The 19,754-nt window shown below is 45.0% G+C and overlaps 1 protein-coding gene across 1 annotated transcript in view; it reads right to left on the bottom strand.

The window, feature by feature from the left end:
• The window catches only part of WWP2 (WW domain containing E3 ubiquitin protein ligase 2), a 153,203-nt gene that overhangs the window by 29,524 nt on the left and 103,925 nt on the right, over positions 1 to 19,754 (bottom strand). Inside the window, exon 8 of the mRNA XM_023210309.2 lies at positions 3,910 to 3,999. Coding sequence (XP_023066077.1) covers positions 3,910 to 3,999 — 90 coding nt within the window. The remainder of the gene's footprint in view (positions 1 to 3,909; positions 4,000 to 19,754) is intronic.

Raw genomic sequence — 19,754 nt, 5'->3', positions numbered from 1 at the left:
TGTGTGTGTGTGTGTGTGTGTGTGTGTGTGTGTGTGTGTGTGTGTGTATCGAACTCCCTGCACAAACTTCCAACTTATCTTCCCACTGATCTAAAACCAATGAGGTTTTTTTGTTTGTTTGTTTGTTTGTTTGAGATGGAGTCTCGCTCTGTCGCCCAGGCTGTAGTGCAGTGGTGCAATCTCAGCTCACTGCAACCTCCACCTCTCGGGTTCAAGCAATTCTCCTGCCTCAGCCTCCCAAGTAGCTGGGACTACAGGTGTGTGCCACCATGCCTGGCTAATCTTTTTGTATTTTTAGTAGAGACGGGGTTTCACCGTGTTAGCCAGGATGTTTGCAATCTCCTGACCTTGTGATCCACCCGCCTCGGCCTCCCAAAGTGCTGGGATTACAGGCGTGAGCCACCGCGCCCGGCCAAGGTTTTAATCTCATTCCACACCCATCCTTGGTGCCTCTAATCGCTGAGGCTTTCAGGGCCCCATGATGCAAATCAGCCAGCTTCTTGGTGGATTCCTCATCCTGCAGGTGTGGGTTTCGGTTCTCTCAGCTCTGCCATTTATCTACCAGAAACTAAACTTTGATTAACATCTCCCGTATGCTGTTTCTCCTCTTCCATTCCTTTACTGTTGAAGGTTTATGCCTTTTTAATACCTTTATTACTATTTTAGTGGGTTTTCAGGAAGAACAGAAATGAACACATGTTCAAGCCACATGTTTAACCAGAAGTGCTCTGCTGTGGTGAATTTCTACTTCTTTTTTTTTTTTTTTTTTTTTTTTTGAGACGGAGTCTCGCTCTGTCACCCGGGCTGGAGTGCTGTGGCCAGATCTCAGCTCACTGCAAGCTCCGCCTCCCGGGTTCACGCCATTCTCCTGCCTCAGCCTCCCGGGTAGCTGGGACTACAGGTGCCGCCACCTCGCCCGGCTAGTTTTTTGTATTTTTTAGTAGAGACGGGGTTTCACCGTGTTAGCCAGGATGGTCTCGATCTCCTGACCTCGTGATCCGCCCGTCTCGGCCTCCCAAAGTGCTGGGATTACAGGCTTGAGCCACCGCGCCCGGCGAATTTCTACTTCTAAGCAGCACGACTGCACTCTTTATTTCAGTTGAAATATTGCGCAGAACAGTGACTGGAGGCCCAGTCAGCCCTTCCACCCACTTTGGCTCCAGTGGGCGTCTTCCCCAAACCTGAGAGCCCCTCCGGGCACACTCTGAGCATCTTTACTTCATACAACCCTTCCACTCCAGCATAACCGCCCCATGCATCCTTCCCCAAACATATCCTCTCCATTCCCACATGCAGGCAGCCACCTCCACTGTCCCCCCAACCTGGATCATCTTCCTGCAAGAGTTGGAGCCACTTCTCTCTGTGAGGCCTCCTCAATCCTGCTGTTTCGCAGTGATCACTCTTTGCTTACCTCTGGTCTGAGCATTGCTTAAGAGTGACTGATGAGCAAATGGCTGCATTCACCCTGAGCTACTAGGTCCAATACTTATTGCTCCTGGATAGAAGGACCCATTCTCATACGAGTTTCCTGTGGGTTTCCTATACAGGGATGGCCATGATAAAGTGAATCGTTGGTTCAATCTTGCTCCCCGGGGACTAGGTCTGTAGAGATCATGGCTCCATCTGTAGTTTCAAAATTGTTTTCATCATGGTTAATACTTCCCTGGAGGCAGGACTTCTGCCATTAATGAGAAATGAAAGCTTAAGCATTCATTCTGTTCTCTCTGGATCCCCTGTGATTACAGAGCAGAAATGAGAGCTAGAGGATCAAAGTTCTTGATCTAAAACTCAGGAAGAACTAAGAAGCTATGCAGGGTGTACAGGTGAGCCATCTCCCAGGAAAACACGAAAACTACCCTGGAAATAAGACAGCTTGATTACTAGTGTCCCACCTCAACACCTGGAGGAGAGCAAGTCCCCAGTCGTCCTTAGAAGATATCACTGAATATCTTTACTTAAATTCCATGCAAATGCTCATTGGATCAAGGCCTACGTCCCTCCTAGACCAGCGAGGTTAAGAAGAAGCCACAGTAGGCTGGGCACGGTGTCTCACGCTTGTAATCCTAGCACTTTGGGAGGCCAAGGCAGGCAAATCATAAGGTCAGGAGTTCAAGACCAGCCAGGTCAAAATGGTGAAACCCTGTCTCTACTAAAAATACAAAAAATCAGTTGGGCATAGTGGTGGGTGCCTGTAATCCCAGCTACTCAGGAGGCTGAGACAGGAGACTCACTTGAATCCAGGAGGTGGAGGTTGCAGTGAGCCGGAGACCCCACCACTGCACTCCAGCCTGGGCAACAGAGCGAGACTCTGTCTTAAAAAAAAAAAAAAAAAGCCACAGTACACAGAGCTCCTGCTGTTTTAAAGTGCACGTTATAAAGTACACAAAGTACAAGTGTGTAATACATACTGTTAAAGTCAATGTTTAATTTGTGACACAATTATAGAAAGTCAAATATTGACTGGGTATTTGATAATATAAACAAAATACTGCTAATGATATTGGAGCTTTACTTTTAATAAAAGAATATGTTTTGGAAATATATACTGAAATATGGAAAAATGATGTGTTTGTGTTTGTGTTTGGGATTTGCTTCAAAACTACCTCGATCAGGGCGTGGGGGATGGGTGGAGGGAACAGATCAGGAGCTAGCAAATTTTTTCTATAAAGGGCCACACAAAGTAATTATTTTAGGATTTGCAAGCCATAGAGTCTGCTGCAATTACTCAACTCTGCCATGAAGTACAAAAGCAGCCAAAAACAATAAGTCAACAAATATGTGTGGCTGTGTTCCAATAAAACCTTATTTACAAAAACAGTCAGAGGGCTGGCTTTTGCCCACAGGCCATCATAGTGTGCCGACTAGTTTGTACAGATGAAACAAAACCCGCTATGAGTTGATAATTTTTGAAGCTAAATGTTGAGTATGTGGGGGTTTGTAATATTATTCTCTCTATATCTATTTGAAATTTTCCATAATAATAAGAACATTTTCATAATTTTCATAACAAACCGCTCAACCTATTTTTATTTTTTATTCTTATGTATTTATTTATTTAATTTGAGAAGTCCATGTTTAACTTTGGTAACTTGTTTGACTTCAAGTCAAAGTGGAAAACAGAGTAAGCACTGATGATGACAGGTTATGAGTTCCATCCTCCAGGAGGTACAGAAAAAAGGAAAACTCAAGCATTCTACTGGAAAACTGGAGCTAAAAGCAGCCCATCCAGGGAGAATTATGGGACCAGAAGATGAGGTGGGATGTGTGTGGCACACTCCTGACAGCTGAACCAAACAAGCCACGTGGCTCTCCTGAGAGTCCCCACTTCCGACAGCCTTTCCCTCCACAAACTCAGGGCAGGGGGAAGGATGTACATTTTATACAGGAGCGCTTCATGGCTACTTTACTGGGAGGTGATTCTTTCTTGAAGCAGAATACATTCCCTTTTGAAAGCTCTCGGGACCAGGAGACACATGTGGAAAGAACTTTCTGTCCCTGGCAGACAGGGAACCAAATCCCTTCTCCTTGAACTTGGACAGTCTTCCCCGTCTTGGAAGCCTCTCTCATCCTTTGGTTTTGGATAACTTGGCGGCATTCTCACAAAGCCCTGCTGAATGAGAAGCACTCTGCCTTTAGGGACAGGCTGGGCACAGGGTACGGTGAAACGCATCAACGTTCTATCTTGGCCTCCCATGCGCCTTTTGTTTCCCAGAGATCCTCTAATAATTCTAATATGTCCTAAGACACGGAAGCAATATTAAGGTAAGTGGATAGGAAAAGCAATCAAGTGACCCGGAATAAACGTCACTGTGCTACGCTACCTCTGCAGAAAGGGACCATTTCAAGAAGCCATTGGGTGACTCATGGTGTCAGTTCGAGAGTCTCAGGTCTTCTCAGGTGATGACTTACCCCGGAGGAAGGGGCCGCTCCCAGGTGGTGGTCTTGGTATTGTGGTCAACATAATAGACGCGTCCATTGGGCAGCTCTCGCTGTTCCCATCTGAAAAATAAAGTCAAGGGTAGCATGAGACACACAGTGGAAAGGCATAGGCCCCTGTTAGAAAGGAAGACCCTCACTACTCATGTGGCTAATTTACAGGAAGCATCAAAGATGACATGTGAGGTTGACCCAATGGTGAAGCCCGTTCCTGCGTGGCTGAGGGTGCCAGCCAGAAGTGCTTCTTGAAGAAACTATAATAGCTCCCCTGTATGGAATCAATGGACCAGCATCCACTATAGATCACTCTAAATTTCCCTAAATGACCTGTAGGAATATATATTCCATGGATTAAAAAAAAAAAAATTAGCATTTCTCCACCATTTCACAATCAAAGGTCCCTTTGGAAACATGATGAAAGCTGAGGACCCTTTCCCTTCAAAATGCACTTACGACAAAAATTTGTATTGCAATTTCTGGGTTTTACAGACCCCTCCAAAAGATCATCTATAGGCCCTCCAGCCTTTTTCATCTACCCAACCTGTTAAAGTCACAGATTCTTTTTTTTCTTTATTTTTGGTTTTTTCTTGAAATGGAGTCTCGCTCTGTTGCCCAGGCTGGAGTGCAGTGGCTGGATCTCAGCTCACTGCAAGCTCCGCCTCCCGGGTTTACGCCATTCTCCTACCTCAGCCTCCCGAGTAGCTGGGACTACAGGCACCTGCCACCTCGCCCGGCTAGTTTTTTGTATTTTTTAGTAGAGACGGGGTTTCACTGGGTTAGCCAGGATGGTCTCGATCTCCTGACCTTGTGATCCGCCCAAAAATTAAAAAATAAAAATAGCTGGGCATGGTGATGTGTGCCTGTAGTCCCAGCTACTTGGGAGATTGAGGTGGGAGGATTGCTTGAGCCTGGGAGGTGGAGGCTGCAGTGAGCTGAGATTGCACCACTGCACTTCAAGATTCTTTATTTTTTCAATGAGACAGGGTCTCACTCTGTTGCCCAGGCTGAAGTGCAGTGGTGCAATCTCAGCTCACTGCAGCCTCCACCTCCCAGGCTGAAGCAATCCTCCCACCTCAATCTCCCAAGTAGCTGGGACTACAGGCACACATCACCATGCCCAGCTATTTTTATTTTTTAATTTTTGATAGAGACGGGTCTCACCATGTTGCCAAGGCTGGTCTGGAACTCCTGAGCTCAAGCAGAAGATCTGCCCACCTTGGCCTCCCAAAGTGCTGGGATTATAGGAGTGAGCTACTGCACCCGGCTTAAAGTCAGGTTCTATGACTACCCCTGTTCTCCGAGCATCATATATATTCATGCTCACATTTATTTTTGTAATACAGGATTCATTTACAGAGTATCTTAAAAGAGATCTGGGTGAATACAGAAACACAACGTATTGTTATTTTATACTGCTCCACCTATGAAGTCAAGTCTGTTTGTAAGCTAATATAAGCTCAAGGTGCTGAGGGTGGCTCATCTGCACTACTGAAAGAATGCTGAAGTAGCAGGTGATTCAGAGATAATACACAAGCCTGATCAGCACAAAATACAGCCAAGGACCACACATTCCCCACACTCCTGTTATTTGCATGAAGTCTGACAATAACTCTACTTCCCCAGAACATAGTAACCTATATATAAAGGATGTAAAAATGTATTTATATAATGCTTACCACTTTCTCAAGGATATTAATGGTACTGCAGGCCTTCATGTTTTACACTGAATTTATTTACTTCTACTTTTGGGTACTGTCTAGGAGAAACTGACCTTTTCTGGGAAGCTACTACAGTCAGTTCTGCTGTAATGCTTGTTTTAAAAATGCAAATCTGTTCCAATGCTATTGATACAGAGAAGCGGACAATGTGAGCATAATGGGAATTCTGTTTGCTTAGGCATGATTTTGTCTGTGAGAAACACTAGATGAACACAGAAAACTTCCCCCAGCTAAACCGAGTGACACAAGAATACACAAAACCCACAGGTATCTAGCAGCCTCCTCAGTTTACAGTGTATTAATAGGCTACACCGTCAACAAATGGAGTTACAACTCCCATCTGATTTCAGACAGCCCTCCATGCACCAGTTCACAGTAATACTCACAAGCTCCAACTTCTGACATCTGCTTCCACAAGCAAACTTCAGGTCTTCTCAAGAGAAAATGCCCTATTTACTGTAGTGTTATCTATTTCGCAATCATTTAACATGTGTAAAACTGCTATCATTATTAGGTTCCTATTTTTTTTTAATGTGTCACTGACAAATTTTTTTAGCATTACGTCCTACTCATTTTTCCCCATAAGCCCTGTGGTTTTTATCCTCTTAACATATTTTTCTTTTTATTTTTTTAAAGACAAGAGTCTTGCTCTGTTGCCCAAGCTGGAGTGTGGTGGTGTGATCATAGTTCACTGCAGCCTCTGATTCTTGGGTTCAAGTGATACCTCTGCCTCAGCCTCCCAAGTAGCTAGGGAAACAACTGCGTGCCACCAGGCCTAGCTAATCTTCTTATTTTGTAGACATGGGGTCTTGCTTTGCCCAGGCTGGCCTTGAACTTTTGGGCTCAAATGATCCTCCCACTTCAGCCTCTCAAAGTGCTAGTATCACAAACCAACATGCCTAGCCCTTCTGTGTTTTAACTGCATAATTTTGCATCACGTGGTGACTTTTAGGGGCACATATGTTAGAGCAGAGCTAACTGTATATGAACAAAAGTGTCCTAACTTCTACTATTAAGCCTGATGTATCTACACTGATAGGTATCACCTGTACTTAATGCCATTTCTCATTAAAACTGGGATGTCTGGTTAGCGGACTGCACTGATCAGCCCCTCAGAAGCTAGTCCAGAAACAGATACATACAGGCTCACGCCTGTAATCCCAGCACTTTGGGAGGCTGAAGTAGGCGGATCATGAGGTCAGGAGATGGAGATCATCCTGGCTAACATGGTGAAACCCCATCTCTACTAAAAATATAAAAAAATTAGCTGGGCATGGTGGCGGGCGCCTGTAGTCCCAGCTACTTCGGGAGGCTGAGGCAGAAGAATGGCGTGAACCTGGGAGGCGGAGCTTGCAGTGAGCCGAGATCGTGCCACTGCACTCCAGCCTGGGAGACAGAGCAAGACTCAGTCTCAAAAAAAAAAAAAAAGAAACAGATACATAAGGTTTTCAAGGCAAGGAAGAAGCAGAGGAGGCACCATCACCACTGAGAATCTACCACGAGCTACAGGCTTACACCATGTATGCAATCCTTGCCTCCATCCTTTAAGGTGGAATTATCATCACCACTGATGAAACTGAGGCTCAGAGAAACTATGTAACTCTTCAATGGGATTCAAACTCAGCTCTGCCCCCCAAGCCCATGAATTTCACCATGCTTTGCAGAAAGGAAGAACGGGAAGAAAAGGAAGATGAACTGAAATGTATAGGGGCTCTTCTACATGGCCACCATGTGCCAGATGCCTTCCCAATGCTGATCTCAAAGTGAGCAGCTTTCCTAGCACTGGCATCGAGGTAGGATCAAAATGACTAGGGAAGAATTATACAGGTTGAGTAGGCCCTTCTCTAGATGCTTGAGACCAGAAGTGTTTCAGATTTTGGACTTTTGTTTTCAGATTTTGGACCATCTGCAGAATACATACCAGCTGAACATCCCTAATCTGAAAACCTGAAATCCTAAATTCTCCAATGAGTATTTCCTTTAAGCATCATGTCAGAACTCAAAAAGTTCTGGATTTGGGGGCATTTCAGCACAGGAACGCTCAACCTGTAATGGGCCCATAGTCTTCATTTCTAGGTTCCATTTTAATCACAACCCTCTGCCCAGATCTGATTTTCTGGACGAAGGTACACATTTTGCACCACTACGAGGCCTGGCCCCAAGAACAGTGAGATCTGGAGGTTCTACACACCCCCCAAAGTGGACAACTCTTGGTTGAGGACCAGAGCGCTACTGTTTAAAGACAAACATTAGACAAAATAAATTTAGCCAAGTTTATTTAAGAATGATCCATGAACCGGGCAGCACTCAGAACCAGGAGAGGTTCAAAGAGCACTGACAAGCAGTCTTTAGAGGCAAGTCTTTAGAGGCTGAACATGGAAGCAAGGTAGAAAAATCATCTAAATGGTTACAGCTGGGCATCTGCCTTAATTGGGCATGGTCTGATCAGCCACCTGCCTGTGACTGGCTGAAACCCAGCTATTAGTTACAAAAAACATACACTCCTAATTTGGGTTTTGGTTGGTTTACGTAGTAAGTTAGGTTGTAGTTTGCTATGTAAGAACTTGAAGTACAGAGACAGCCTCAGGCTAATGGCCTCTTGCTCACTTATTTAACATGGCAAACACCATTAAATAGCACCTAGGGATGTTTTCTCTCCTGGGCATTCTTGCTCAAGGCTCTGACTGATGAGAATCCTGGGGATTTGACCCAGATGCCCTGGTTCCTCCCACTGCAAAATGGCGACTTTCATATTCCCTTTAGTATTTTACCAAAAGGGCAGGATCTGGCAAAAGCGGTCAGATGAAAATGCACACTAGGGCCAGGTACAGTGGCTCATGCCTGCAGTACCAGAACTTTGAGAGGCTGAGGCAGGAGGATCACTTGAAGCCAGGAGTTTGGGGCCAGCTCGGGCAACATAGCAAGATCCCATCTCTATAAAAAAAACTTTTAAAATAGGCAGATGTGCTTGCATATACCTGTAATCATACCTACTCAAGAGACTGAGGCAGAAGGATCACTTGAGCCCAGGAGTTGGAGGCTGCAGTGAGCCATGATCACACCACTGCACTCCAGCCTAGGCAACAGACCCCAACTCAAAAAAAAAGAAAGAAAATATGCACTAGGAATAGTCAAAGATCTTCTCCCTCTGAATGCCCTTCTGATTTAAAGACAAAGGAGTAACAATATTGCCAGCTCAAGAGGCTGGTGTTCCATCTGCAGGGATTTGGCAGGGCCTTCTAGCACAGAAGGCAGCCGCCATACTGTAGCTTCACAGCAATTCTCCAAATACCTTCTGTCTGCTCGGTAACAGAGGAGCAAATCTGATACCCTCTTTATTCATCTGAATTTGGAAATGAAGAAAGTCCTGAGAAAGATATTTGGCTTAAGGGTAAGTATTAAAAAATGAAAGCGCTGAGCGCCAATGGCAGCAAGCCTCTCTTTTATAACATCTGCTCCTAATGCGATTTAAGTAGCTGAGAACTCTCTAGCACTCCCCAAGAATTTAGCTGCATCCTTCCCTTCCTTGAAAACAGTTCTTTGGGCAGTTTTGTGGCACAAAAGCCCTAATACTAGTATGCTCATTTTTCAATCACTATTTGGAAAACTCTAATATTTGAGGGGCTGCCCCTTTTATTAAAGACAAAATATCTGTTAGAGTAGCAATTGTAGTTTAAAAACAAAACTTAAGCACATTTTTCTTTATTCTTTTCTTTTTCTTTTTTTTTTTTTTTTGAGATGGATTCTTGCTCTGTCGCCAGGCTGGAGTGCAATGGCGCAATCTCGGCTCACTACAACCTCTACCTCAGGGGTTCAAGCGATTCCCCTGCCTCAGCCTCCTGAGTGGCTGGGAGGTATGTGCCACCACACCTGGCTAATTTTTTTGTATTTTAGTAGAGATGGAGTTTCACCATGTTGGCCAGGATGGTCTTGATCTTCTGACCTTGTGATCTGCCCGCCTCAGCCTCCCAAAGTGCTGGGATTACAGGTGTGAGCCACCGCGCCCGGCCATTTTTCTCTATTCAAAAAATTATTTTAACTTCCATATTATCAGCAGTCTCCACTTTTGACATCTTTTATGTTCATTTGAGACAAGGAGAGAAACATTGATTGATTACGCTTTGGCTAATGTTTTAATATGAAGGTAGGGTAATGCTTCAAATTCCATGAAATAAATGTCTGTAATTGACAGTGGTATTCCCACACACTGCCAGAAATGAAACCAGGTGCTGAGTCCTCTTTCCTTATATTCAACAGTTTCAGCAGGTCTTCAGAGGACACAGACCCAGATGAGGCCCACCCTTCCATCTTTGATCGCGGCTGATGCTGGAAATGAAAGTCTGTCTTTCAGGGACTATTATTGTCCCACAAAGCTCAATGTCCTTCTATGAACCCCCTCAACTGGCTTAGCGAGAAGAATAGTTACCAGAGGAACAAGAGCTTTCTTCCATCACTTTTTTTGGTATCTACATTTTTCCCTTTTGCAACTGGACCCCTGCTCAGATTAAATGTCCCTGTGGGTCCTCCCTGATCCACGACCTGACCTTCCTCCCTTTCTCACAGAACCTCACTCCTCCCTCACCTGCACGGCTATTCATAATTCACACAAATCTCTCCCCTTCATTCACGCAGCACAGTCGGTGGATTCTATCACTAACCAGATGAGCCTCCTGATTCCTGTTCCTCCTCAGTGGCCACTGACCCACATAGATGGAGCCTCCCTCCAACTGTCTTGGTTTGGTCCCCCCATGCCAAGAAAGTGACACTGGTATCAATTTTTCATCAGCACATCCCTGTCAGAGGTTACATTTCTGTCCCTTATAAGCAACTCCTTCACACTGAGATTAAAAGGCTTTTCAATCAAACTACCCATGGGTCTCAACACTGCATCTTGGTCACGTGGGTCATCTCCTGTCCCCCTCAATAGCTTCCATTGATGCTCTCAGGAACAGTGTTCAAAGCACCAAGCTTGTTTTAAGTCCCTACCCAACACATTGCTCCTTGGCCTTCAATGAGTAACATTCGGTTGGATCATAGACTAACGAGGTCTTTGTACTTCAAAGTACTTTAAAAGCAGTCTCCAGCTGCAATTAATCTTAGGTACTTTTTCTTTTCCCTAAATTACCTTTGCTCTGATGGATGTTAGCTGCCTTTGCTTCAATTGTATATGAACCATGTCCCACCCCCATATCCCAATCCACTCACAACTGCCATCTTAACAGGTTAAAGACTAAATATCGGCCGGGCGCGGTGGCTCAAGCCTGTAATCCCAGCACTTTGGGAGGCCGAGACGGGCGGATCACGAGGTCAGGAGATCGAGACCATCCTGGCTAACACGGTGAAACCCCGTCTCTACTAAAAAATACAAAAAACTAGCCGGGCGAGGTGGCGGGCGCCTGTAGTCCCGGCTACCTGGGAGGCTGAGGCAGGAGAACGGCGTAAACCCGGGAGGCGGAGCTTGCAGTGAGCTGAGATCCGGCCACTGCACTCCAGCCCAGGCGACAGAGCGAGACTCCGTCTCAAAAAAAAAAAAAAAAAAAGACTAAATATCTCCATTTCATTATTAGAACAACATCAACATCTCTCTCATATTACCGGAAAGGAAATTGTCTGGTCTTCTGAACCACGTTTTCCTGTCAAAGGTTTCCTATATGTCTTCAGGAAATTAATGCTCAATTACCCATTGTTACAGTATGTGATCAGCCATTCTGATCACCATATTTCTTGGTCAGATTCACTAAGAGAATCACCATTTCACCAAGAATAGGATTAAGCTAAAAGGGATTAAAGCTGGGCAAAGAGTTCAAGTGAATATTAGAGAAATTATCTATTTATTTATTTATTTAGAGGCAAAGTCTCGTTCTGTCACCCAGGCTGGAGTGCAGTGGTGCAATCTTGACTCATTGTAACCTCTACCTCCCAGGTTCAAGTGATTCTCCTGCCTCAGGCTCCCAAGTAGCTGGGATTACAGGGACTTGCCACCACACCTAGCTAATAGAAATTCTCTTCAAATGGCCCTTATAAATTGATATACCAAAATGCTCCAAATTTCAGTCTTGGTAAGAGCATTATCAGCTTGCATTATTCATTAATTTGCTTACTTTTCATTGACACAGGCACTGGGTATTATTAGTAAAGCTAACTCAATCAAAATCCACTCTCACAATTAGAAAATAAGACCACATGAAACTCCGTCTCTACTAAAAACACAAAAAAATTAGCTGGGCGTGGGGACACGCGCCTTGTAGTCCCAGTTACTCAGGAGGCTGAAGCAGGAGAATGGCATGAACCCAAGAGGCGGAGTTTGCAGTGAGCCGAGATCGCGCCACTGCACTCCAGACTGGGCGACAGAGCGAGACTCCATCTCAAAAAAAAGAAAATAAGACCACATCGGAACCCTTTCACACCCTAAAGAAAAGATGTCTTGCTGGTTACTTAGACAAAAATTAAACTTAGGAAGAATGCACTGGAAGTACTCAAGTATTCTTTAAGCTCCCTCTTCAGAAGTTTAACTCCCCACAGGCAAAAGCTATATAAAATCACATTTTCTTTCTTTTTTTTTTTTGAGACGGAGTCTCGCTCTGTCGCCCAGGCTGGAGTGCAGTGGCCGGATCTCGGCTCACTGCAAGCTCTGCCTCCCGGGTTTACGCCATTCTCCTGCCTCAGCCTCCCGAGTAGCTGGGACTACAGGCGACCGCCACCTCGCCCGGCTAGTTTTTCTTCGTATTTTTAGTAGAGACGGGGTTTCACCGTGTTAGCCAGGATGGTCTCGATCTCCTGACCTCGTGATCCGCCCGTCTCAGCCTCCCAAAGTGCTGGGATTACAGGCTTGAGCCACCGCGCCCGGCCATTAAATCACATTTTCTTATTCTATGCTCCCATAATAAATGTTTCTGAGCCAAGTCCTATTCTTCCCCCAAGCTTTCGCCACTTCCGGGGAGAACCATAAGATGTATTTCTTCTGTAGGGATGTTTTCAGGCTGTTTTATGAGTCAGAAATCTGTCTGCAATGGAACATACCTCCTGTGCACTGTGTTTAGTGCTTCAGTAGGTCCTTCGTAAACTGGGTGGGAAATGTGTTAAACTCAGTCCTTCCCCGAAGGACCCTTCCTGAAATAAGGAACTAGCCTTTAAATCTAAGCCCACTAACCTTTTAATAACTCAACAACCAGCACTTTATGCCTTCCAAACACAGGATGGCATGGGAGCAGCTACCAAAGTTCCTGAATTAACTCTTTCTTCCTATCTTTTTTATCTTTACCAAAGCTCCTCCATAAAGGCTGGCAACACTGGCCAGGCACAGTGACTCACGCCTGTAATCCCAGCACTTTGGGAGGCCGAGGCGGGCAGATCACCTGAGGTCAATGGTTTGAGACCACCCTGGTCAACATGGTGAAACCCTGTCTCTACTAAAAATACAAAAAATTAGCCAGACAAGGTGGCATGCACCTGTAGTCCCAGCTACTCAGGAGGCTGAGGCAGGAGAATCGCTTGAGTCAAGGAGGTGGAGGTTGCAGTGAGCTGAGATTGCACCACTGCACTCCAGCCTGGGTGACAGAGCAAGACTCCACCTCAAAGGAAAAAAAAAAAAAAGTTGGCAACATTAAAATATATGCATCTATAAAAAATCCTTTTAATACTCTTTTTAAAAAATAGAGACAGGGTCTCGCCGTATTACCCAGGGTGGTTTTGAACTCCTGGGCTCAAGCAATCCTCCTGCTTCAGCCTCCCAAAAGTGCTGGGATTACAGGCGTGAGCCACTGCACCCAGCTTCTAAAAAATTATTTTTAACCTTTTGCTGTCCAGGCTGGTCTTGAACTTTTGGACTCAAGCAATCTGCCTGCCTAAACCTCCCAAAGTGCTGAAATTATAGGCATGAACCACCAAGTGTGGCCTGTAACATTTTTATATAACTTCAGAGTAGGGAAGAATTTTAGACAAAACATGAAAGACACATGAAAAAGATTACAGATTTGGCTATTTAAAATTATTAACTCCTGTACAATAAAAGGCACCATAAACAAAGTAAAAAGACAAGCCACAGACTGGGAGCCAATATTTGCAATGCATATAATTGAGAAGCAATTCGTATCTAGCATTATTAAGAATCCTGCAGATTGGACGGGTATGGTAGCTCATGCCTGTAATCCCAGCACTTTGGGAGGCCGAGGCAGGTGGATCACCTGAGGTCAGGAGCTCAAGACCAGCCTGACCAACATGGTGAATTCCCATCTCTATTAAATACAAAAAAATTATCCGGGTGTGGTGGCACATGCCTGTAATCCCACCTACTCAGGAGGCTGAGGCAGGAGAATTGCTTGCACCCAGGAGGCAGAGGTTGCGGTGAGTCAAGATTGCGTCATTGCACTCCAACCTGGGCAACAAGAGTGAAACTCCATGTCAAATAAAACAAAAACAACAACAAAAAGGAATCCTGCATATTAAAAATAAATATATATACAGACAAATTTTTAAAATGGACAAAAATAAATAGGCAATTTACAAAAGAAGAAACCAAAGAACCTAATAAAAACACGTGAAAAAAGGTTCAATCTCAATAGTAATCAGGGAACTTCAAACTGAATCCTCAAAGAGGTACCATTCATGCCCATTAGACTGGCCCACATGAAACAAATCTGACAACACTAAGTTTTAGCAGGAATGCTTATGCATGTTCACAGGAGTGCGAATTGGTTAGGTGACTCAGGCAATTTGATAATATCTACTACAGTTGAAGATACTCATTTCCTATAGTGCAGAAATTCCAGTTACTGTACAAACCTTTAAGAAATAACTGGCCAGGTGCAGTGGCTCACAGCTGTAATCCTAGCACTTTGGGAGGCTGAGGTGGGCAGATCACCTGAGGTTGGGAATTCGAGACCACCCTGGCTAACATGGCAAAACCGTGTCTCTACTAAAAAAAAACAAAAACTAGCCAGGCATGGTGGTGGGCGCCTGTAATCCCAGCTACTTGGGAGGCTGAGGCAGGAGATCGCTTGAACTTGGGAGGCGGAGGTTGCAGTGAGCTGAGATTGTGCCACTGCACACTCCAGCCTGGGCGAACAGAGCAAGACTCCGTCTCAAAAAAAAAAAACAGAAAAAGAAAAAGAAAAAACTATGTACACAAAAAGGCATACACAGGAAAACTTTACTGCAGCCATTGTTTCATTGTGCTTGTTTTGTTTTGATTTTTGTTTTTTTGTTTTGAGATGGAGACTCGCTCTGTCGCCCAGGCTGGAGTGCAGTGGCGTAATCTCGGCTCACTATAACCTCTTCCTCCTGGGTTCAAGCCATTCTTCTGCCTCAGTCTCCTGAGTAGCTTGGACTACAGGCGTGCGCCACCACACCTGGCTAATTTTTGCATTTTTAGTAGAGATGGGGTTTCACCATATTGGCCAGGCTGGTCTCAAACTCCTGACCTTCTGATCTGCCCACCTCAGCCTCCCAAAGTGCTAGGATTACAGGCGTGAGCCACTGTGCCCAGCCTACTGCAGCCATTGTTTATAGCTGTCAAGAAACAAGTAAATGGGTAAATTTTTATCTATTCATTAACAGAATACCGTATAGCAGTTTAAATGCATGTCCCAAGTCCCATCTATCACTGTACACAGGGAATGAGATCAGAGAGTTCACGGAACCTTCAGCTGTACTGGTAACATCTTACACATCAAGGGGTTAAAAAGAGGTGGTTAAAAGACCTCTTCAGGGGCTGGGCACGTGACTCACGCCTGTAATCCCAGCACTTTGGGAGGTTTAGGGGAGCAGATCGCTCGAGCCCAGGAGTTCGAGACCAGCCTGAGCAACACAGTAAAACCCCACCTCTACAAAAATTACAAAAATTAGCCTGGCATGGTAGGATGTACAAAAATTAGTCTCAGGTACTCAAGAGGCTGAAGTGAGAGGATCACCTGAGCCTGGAAAGTAAAGGCTGCAGTAAGCTGAGACCACGCCACTGCATTCCAGCCTGGGTGACAGAGATTCTGTCTCAAAAACAAAACAAACAAACAAAAAAACAGGGGGAGACCTGTAGCAAATGCAGCACAGAGCCACAGGTATTTCTTACATTCTTCTCCATTTGTATCTGCATGCTTACAATATTTTACAATAAAAACGAATGAATTTTAAAAGCATATATTGGAAGATTATCACATTTTGGTAGATGTATGTTATATGTGTATCTGTGTATGTGGTGCCTGGCAAATTGCTTAAGTTCTCCTCACTTGCAAGATGAGGATAAAAGTAGCTCTCTCACAGAGGGAAGAGTGCATGAAATAATCCACGTAGGAAACTGCGCAGTCTCCAGTACGTTAGAAACACTTATGATACACAATAGCTGTAGTTAGTGTTCAAAAAAAAAATACACACAAAGTGCAAAAGAAATACCAATGGTCAGATCTGGGTGGGTGTTTATTAACTGTTGTTACTAGGTATTGTTCTTCTCCTGCCTCCTATTTTTTCTAATTTTCCATCAATGGGCTTTTATAATAAGATCAAAAAGAAACTTTAAAAAATTTTAAGGGCCACTGAGAATGTGGTATCACTTTCCCACTCATGTAACACAGCACTCCCTCTCCTTGGAAGCCAAGTTGTGTGCTGGGTGCAGGGAACACAAAGACAGACACAATATTCCTTGCTCTTGAGAAGCTCTCAAGAAAGTGTAGTAAGAATGGGCATGGTGGTTCACACCTGTAACCCCAGCACTTTGGTAGGCCAAGATAGGAGGATCTCTTGAGCCTCCAGGAGTTGGAGACCAGCCTGGGTAACACAGCAAGACCTTGTCTCTACAAAAAGTACAAAAACTAGCAGGGTATGGTGGTGCACGCCTGTAGTCCCAGCTACTTGGGAGGCTGAGGCAGGAGGATTGCTTGAGCTAAGGAAGTTGAGGCTGCAGTGAGCTATGATCACGCCACTGTACTCCAGCCTGGGTGACAAAATGAGACCCTGTCTCCAAAAAAAGGAAAGAAGGTGCAGTAGATATGAAAATGAATAATTACGCGTGAATACATACACATAAGGTGAAAACATATCATGGCCCAGCCTCCGACAACAGTAGAATATTTGGAAATAAGAGTTTAAGTTCTGAGACGGTGATGAGGAAGCCAGAAACATGCACTATTCCATGTGACCTAAGCATGTAATAATCCCTGCAGAGTCATGAACTAAACCACACTAAGCAAAGAAACAAACTAGAGGAAAGATACAGACGCTCGCAGTGTAATTCCTAATCTGAAGCTACTCAAAGAATGGTCCACAGCCCAAACTGTTACTGTTCTGTGACCAGAAAAGTACTGAAGTTTCTAAGCACTTAGAAACTTTTTTTTCTTTTAACTGAGACAGGGTCTCACTCAGTCATCCAGGCTGAAGGGCAGTGACTTGAACACAGCTCACTACAGCCTCGACCTCCGGGACTTATGCGATCCTCCTGCCTCAGCCTCCAGAGTAGCTAGGAACACAGGTGCACACAACTGATATTTTTGTTTGTATTTTTTGTAAAGACAAAATCTTGCTAAGTTGCCCAGGCTGGTCTCAAACTCCTGGACTCAACCAATCCTCCTGACTCGGCCTCCCACAGTGCTGAGATTACAGGCATGAGCCACCGTGCCTGGCCCACTTTAGGAACTTTTGTGCCAATCTGACATTACTGTAATATGCACATATGTGCTCAATAGATGTGTCTCATTGAACATAGTATAGAATAAAAGGATTCACAATAGACAGAATATTTTAAAATAAATTAAAACAAAACAACAACCAAAAAGGACCGTTTTCTCACAAATAGTTTTGAGAAGTGCGGCTTTAAAACTTCTTGGGTAAGGCTCTTTGGCTAGTGCTGAAGTTGAGTTTGGAATGAAATTCAATGGCAGCGCCTGGTTTATAACTTAGCAGAGAAGCTCCAAATTCCAACATCTCTTAGAGTGTCCCCGCAAACAAACATCCAAGAACTCTTACAAGGCTATCGTGCTTGATAGTGTCTTAAGGGCCATCTCAAGAGAGTGCCTCTGGATATCTATAATTGGACAGGGGGGTAGAGGAGATGGCAAATCCGAAAGATCTAGAAAACATCCCTCCTCAATTAATTCCACTCGGAGGCAGGAAACAGACGGGGCAGCCAATGGCTGCGGGAGAAAAAGCATGGTGTGAAATGGCAGAGCTGAGGTAAGTCGGCAGTCCAAACACAACGCCCTCCGTTATGTAAGAAACCACAGTGGCGTGCTGGCTGCCAGGGCAAAATAATGTGCCTCTGTGTGTGTGGGACCGAGGGAGCTGCAAAGACTGTAAGGGACACGCTTGGAGTTTATCTAAGCCATGTACACACAGTTGGCTCATTGATAATGAGCGCTGGATCCCCAAAGTGGGCTAAGCACTGAGAAAAAAACAGATACAGGGCCCACAGACCAAAGCAGCCTCGCTTCCCGATGCCCACGACCTGAACCACTATCTCACCAGGCCCCCCCCAAACCTTCCTGGCACCCCTCCTTTCATAGACATTTGCAACCTGAAAACTTCATACCCCTCCAGTTGGCTTCTTTTACGCTAGTTAATTTAAAAGTTATGGAAAGCAGGAGGGCTTACAGATGGGGACAGAGAAAAAGGGATGGGGAGTGCTGTATTTGGACCTCTGCAGCCCAGGTTTCAGCAGCCTTCAGTTCTTAAAATGTTCTGATGCGTGTAACCACGTATGGCCAAAGTCTCATCTGCTGCATATTTCAAAAAGACAACGCAGCTAGGCGCAGTGGCTCATGCCTGGAATCCCAGCACTTTGGGAGGCCAAGGCGGGAAGATCGCTTGAGCCCAGGAGTTTGAGATCCACATGGGCAACAGAGTAAGACCCTCACTCTACTAAAAAAAAAAAAATAGCTGAGTATAGTGGCATGCGCCTACAGTCCCAGCTACTCAGGAGGCCGAGGCAGGAGGATTACTTGAGCCTGGGAATTTGAGGCTGCCATGAGCCATGATCATGCCACTGTACTCCAGCCTGGTGACAGAGCAAGACCCCATCTAAATAAAAAAAAAAAAAGAAAGGGCAGTAACCTGAAAAATACAGCCATGAGATCCTCAAGAGAACCTTGCTCCTGTCACTCAGTAAGGGAAATTGGATGAGTTGAGAAGATAAAGTTAGAAAGACAGAGTCCCCTGGAGGGCCCAGAAAGCAATCAAGCTTAGCTCAAATGCCTCAGTGAAGAGGAGCCGTGCTGCACAGTATCTGCCAGTGCGGGAAATGCGATCCTTTATGAACAGAGAAGAGCATTCTGAGGGCTGCGTGCAGTGGCTCATCCCAGCATTTTGGGAGGTCCAGGCGGGTGGATCACTTGAGGTCAGGAGTTCGAGCACAGCCTGGCCATCATGGTGAAGCCCTGGCTCTACCAAAAAATACAAAAAATTAGCCAGGCGTGGTGGTGCATGCCTGTACTCCCAGCTACTTGGGAGGCTGAGGCATGACAATCGTTTGAACCTGGAAGACGGAGCCTGGACAACAGAGTAACACTCTGTCTCAAAAAAAAAAAAAAAATAGTATTCTGAACTACAAGAGATGCATATTTGAACCCAAAGCCAGTCAACCCAGTGAATGACAGCATTAGGCTCAACTTTCTTGCCCTTGGGAAGAAAATGCAATATTGCTGTCATAGCTGTTCTTTCTTTGAGGCATCAAAGAAGCATAACACATTCATCTAGGTGAAGGAAAGAAAAAAAAAAAAAGATGGCATTTAAAAGTATTCATCCATTCATTATAAACAAGTCTTGGGGGCCTACTCTGTGCCAGGCTCCTGGCCACCTTGGTGTGCAGAGCCAAGAACAGCAGACAGGCAGAAAACAAGCAATGACAGGTGTGAGAAGAGTGACAGAGGAAGGACACGCTTCTTGTCTGCCAGGAGTCAGGGAGGGAGTCCCAGAGGATTTACTGATTTAAGCTGACACTTGAGGATGTATAGGAATTAATGGACAAGATGGCGAGGAAGGTTTCAAAAAGAACGACCAGCACAGGGGAGGGTCCTAAGTCCGGAGAGAGGGTGATGCATTTGTCAAATTAAAGTTAAGTTATCATGGCTTAGGCAGAGATGTGGAGTGGATCCCACTGAAGGCTTGAGGGGTAGGTGGGGT

Source organism: Piliocolobus tephrosceles, chromosome 17, assembly GCF_002776525.5.
Source record: "Piliocolobus tephrosceles isolate RC106 chromosome 17, ASM277652v3, whole genome shotgun sequence".
Lineage (NCBI taxonomy): Eukaryota > Metazoa > Chordata > Mammalia > Primates > Cercopithecidae > Piliocolobus > Piliocolobus tephrosceles.
This window is presented reverse-complemented; position numbering and strand designations above follow the sequence as displayed.